Source organism: Bactrocera latifrons, unplaced genomic scaffold, assembly GCF_001853355.1.
Source record: "Bactrocera latifrons isolate USDA-ARS-PBARC rearing strain unplaced genomic scaffold, ASM185335v1 scaffold_413, whole genome shotgun sequence".
NCBI lineage: Eukaryota > Metazoa > Arthropoda > Insecta > Diptera > Tephritidae > Bactrocera > Bactrocera latifrons.
In genome coordinates this window covers 192,282-196,564 of record NW_017537061.1, presented here as the reverse complement: position 1 = coordinate 196,564, position 4,283 = coordinate 192,282, and the positions used below count along the sequence as shown (strand labels likewise).

The 4,283-nt window shown below is 35.9% G+C and overlaps 1 protein-coding gene across 1 annotated transcript in view; it reads right to left on the bottom strand.

Moving 5' to 3' along the window:
* Nucleotides 1–3,173, bottom strand: part of LOC108972675 (proteasome-associated protein ECM29 homolog) — a gene marked incomplete in the record, with an annotated part of 17,790 nt that extends 14,617 nt beyond the window's left edge. Inside the window, 4 exon segments of the mRNA XM_018939372.1 lie at nucleotides 2,191–2,437; nucleotides 2,578–2,810; nucleotides 2,866–2,996; nucleotides 3,102–3,173. Of these exon segments, the coding sequence (XP_018794917.1) occupies nucleotides 2,191–2,437; nucleotides 2,578–2,810; nucleotides 2,866–2,996; nucleotides 3,102–3,129 (639 nt within the window).
* Nucleotides 3,174–4,283: the final 1,110 nt, after the last annotated feature.

Here is a 4,283-nt window from a genome sequence, read left to right as displayed (position 1 = left end):
TTTTTGAATACAATATTTTTAATATTAAAAACATAACCTACATTCACCTCAAATAATTTATTTTAAATAAAAGTAAGTTAGGTTCATAACAAAAAGTAGTGCTAACCTCACTATTTCATACACTCCACGCTATCATTAAAAATATGCAGAATTGGACCTTGATGCGCTCATACCTACAGAGAAATAAAACATTAATATGTACATAATACATATGACAATTAAACAAGGACCGCTCGCACTCAGTGGCGACGCAAAAGGCACAAAACAACATACACCAACACCACAGCAGAACAACTTATACACACTACATACATATATACTTATGTATATCTGCAACTTTTCATACGCAATGCAACGTTTTTCAACACGACATACAAACACACACATTTCTCAGTTGTCTTCACTTTACGCGCTATCAGCGTCTTTTCCGAACCGTTTCAGGTTGTGCAGAACCGTTTGGCGCTCAACGGCGGCGGCGACGGCGACCTCTTTGCGCCAGTCAACATTTGTACGCGTCGTCTGCCATGGCTCGGGTCGAGTGCTGAACTCAACGAAGCTACCCAGCTGCGTTGAACTGCACGAAATACCAGCATGCGCTCGCTCGTTCCCCCCTCCCACCGACCAAGCGTCGCTTGCGCGTTATCACACGGAACCTACTTGTTGTCTGCCTGTTTTTATGCGTCATTTTTCGCATCCACTACCTCTTGGCAGCTATGCATTGTTGGCATTCTGTGTCACAAATTCGCCGCGCGGCGTTCTCGCACAGGCGCTGCCAGCAACTGGCCTTGTTGAGCTCACTTCGCCGCCTAACCTAGCCCTGAGAATATAGTCCAGTGGTTTTTTCATGCGTTTGTGTGTGTATGTGTGYGCTTACAAGCCGCTTACTCGGTAGCGTAAAGGCGAAACGGCCCGTTCCATGGCGTTGTGGCGTATACATACATACGTGTTTGTTATATACATTTGAATATTTTATACATATACATATATGWACATATGTATGTATATGTAAGTATTTTTTCGGTGTTCACATTTTACTGTTCATGTTTTTTATTATCAGCATTGCAGGGCTTTGTACACTTGTACGATTCGGCCCACCTCTGCAGCAATCCTGCTTGCTTGCGGTAAAAGCAACCTGTCCGTACATGTATGTGCATGTTTAAATGTGTGTATATAGCTGCTSGGATTCAGGCATGTGCTAGTTATTTGTATAGCTTATATTTTTAATACTTGTATGTAGCCTTGATGGCCTTTTACCTCTGCCACTACACCTCCTGCTCTTGTTTCAGCTTCTGTTGCTGCGCGCTGCTACTRCGCTGCTGCGGCAAAGTATACTGCTGTGCGCTTACTTGTTGCTTTTTGTTACACTTTGTGGTTTTGCAACCATTATTATAGCTGCTCGCTGGGGCTTTATGTGCACAAATAACTGTACATGCACACATACATATGTACAAATGTAAATTTGTGTGTATTTTACAGCTTAGCCTTCCAAAAGTCGATCTGTTTCTATAAATGTATTCAAGGAAACACACAAGCATGAAAGCCACTCCTAATTCTAAGTATATTGTTGAAATGTTTTTAAAAGGATTTTTCATTCCATAAGAAATTGTAATAATATAAATAAAGTATTATGTAGTAWGTGCGCAAGAGGAAAGGGCAAAAAACAGTATGCTATAACAATAACGGATTATTGTAAGCTGCAGTTGCTTGCATTTGTTATGCAGAGTTTTGCGTGTTTTATGGCAATCAACAGCCGCAGGTAGCGCATGCAWTTGTGTCGTTGGGGCGTATGAGTAACATTTTGACATTTCATTATTTGCCAATGGGGAAATGTTAATGTGTGTATATGCAATGTAAATAAACTACAAAATATGTAAATAGTGCAAATTTTGTGGCGAATGCATTCGAAGTATAAACATGTGTTAATGAAAGTGTATTAATAAAGTTCTAAATTGACTCTTAGTAAGCATTAGGGCGGYTTACACTTTACCAAAGTACATACATAGTATGTACGAGTATGTATGTACATATATACATATATGAAATTTTTAATTCAAATGTTTTTAATTAAAATCTTTATAAATAGATGTGTATAAGAGACAGCACTATGCCTTTCTTGATCTGGTGTTAAAACAAAAAAAAAAAATAATAATAATAAATTCATGTAATTTTGGTTATTGCGCTGTGTCAAACCTTCTCCAGCTCTTCAGCCTTCCAATTACTAACGGCAGCGCGTTTAAACGAATAAAAACTCATGCCAGGTGGTAGCACATCTTGCTCCTGTGTAACACCATACGGTAGCAGCAAAACGTCTTGTAGTAATTGTAGAAAATTCTTACGTACTGTTGGCTTGTCGTCCAACTTCAAGACTTCGTTTACGCGCGCGGGATCATCTGGTAGTTTTATGTCGCTCAAAATTGGCAATACGAGCATAAAGAGTCTAAGGGAATGAAAAAATACATTAAATTAAAAACTGAAGGAGCTTCCTCAATATTTTTGTTATAATTAAAGAATTAAGATTATTGGTATTAAACAATCCAGTGGACATACCAAATCCGTTCAAATTCAACAAACACTTACTTATCACGATAATTCTCCAGCTTTTCCTCGCAGACTAGCACTTTAGGCACCAGTGCGCTCTGTTGCTCTATGTTGAGACGCGGAAAACCCATTGTTATGAAAATAATGGCGAAATTGAGCAAAAATGGTGAATTGCCCGCATTAGAGTATTGATCTAATAGCGCTTCAACTGGTATTTGCACCAAGGGGCGTGAAGTGACTCTTCGCTTAATATGCGTCAGCACTTCAACGACCTACGGAAAGATGAGTATGTGTTTTGGAAGATAATTTTATAATCATGTTTTAGACCTTTGTGCGCACCGCATCATGCGGTGAGGAGATTTTCAATATAACCGGCGTCAAAAAGCGTCCCACAATAGCTTCCAATTTTTCATCACTGTCGGCACAGCCCAAACGCAATAGCACACGCTCTAATAATTCTATAAATTAATGATAAAAATGTATAAGTATCTATTGTAGTTGTGTTTTTAATATCTGATATTGATTTTATATAAATTTAAATTAAATAAAAGGTAATTACTTACCAATTTCTTCAGCTGGTGTTGATGACATTTTTTTTGTTTTCTGCTTTGTTTTAACTATTCGCTGTCAAATAATTTTCAGTTTAATTTTTTTTTGTTGTGCTTAATATTGAACATATGTGCGAACGGCTGTTTCTTATTGGATTTGCAAATGCTGCTTTTTGCTGTAAGCACATTCACAATAGTATTGATTTAAAATAAATATTTTAGAAAATTAATATAGTAATTGAAAAATAAAATAAAATTTGGAAAAGAGATATTATAACAACTACATTTAATAAAATATAGCTTAATAAATAGAATAACAGTTTAATATACATATTTAATTTCTGCAATAACTTCCATTTACTTTTTTTGTTATATCTAAAGTACTGAAAAAAGTATCTGTTTTCCGTTGATATAATAAAATGTTAACGATTTCTAATTTCCTTATTACTTTCTAAAAATAATTAATTGTTTAAACATAATTGCAACTGTAAATTTTTAAGATATTGGAGATTGCTTCTCAAATTATTGCTTATCGGCTGACGCATCAGCTGAGTAATCAAACTATTTGGACTTAAATAAATTATGGATTTTAACACAAGGGTATGTTGTATATCCCTCATGAAAAAATGTAWCTATAAATCATTATAATACAAGTTYATTTTACGACCAGATGTAATTAAACCTGTCTGCCTGTAGACATTAGCGACGTCTTTGCCTAGAGCGTAGCGTGCAATGCGTGCCCTCACAATAAAGTTTTATCGATATTCCACCAACAATCAAACATCAAATGCGTATGTGTTGTTGAAGCAGACTTGCTGCAAAAGCACAACAACAACAAGCAAAAGTTTGTCACTTCCCCGGAAAGGCGCATCCCTTAAATGCGCCGCTCGCTTTTAAAAATAGAAATATCGGCTGTGTGACTTTTGCTGTAACTATGTATGTATGTATGTATAAATTTATATATGTATATTGCTGCATTTGTAAAAGTGTTAGCGAGCAAAAGGTAAACAGGATACGTCAAGGAGAAGGTGTAAGTAAATAAACGCAAATGCAGTATGTGATTTTGGTAACCAAATTATTTATTTTAGAAAAAAAAATTAATTGAATGAGAAGTGCAGGTAATAGAGAAAATATTGAATTAACAAAAAAGAGTAATTAAAAAAAATTTGAGATGGGGAAGGCAACGTGTGTGTATAC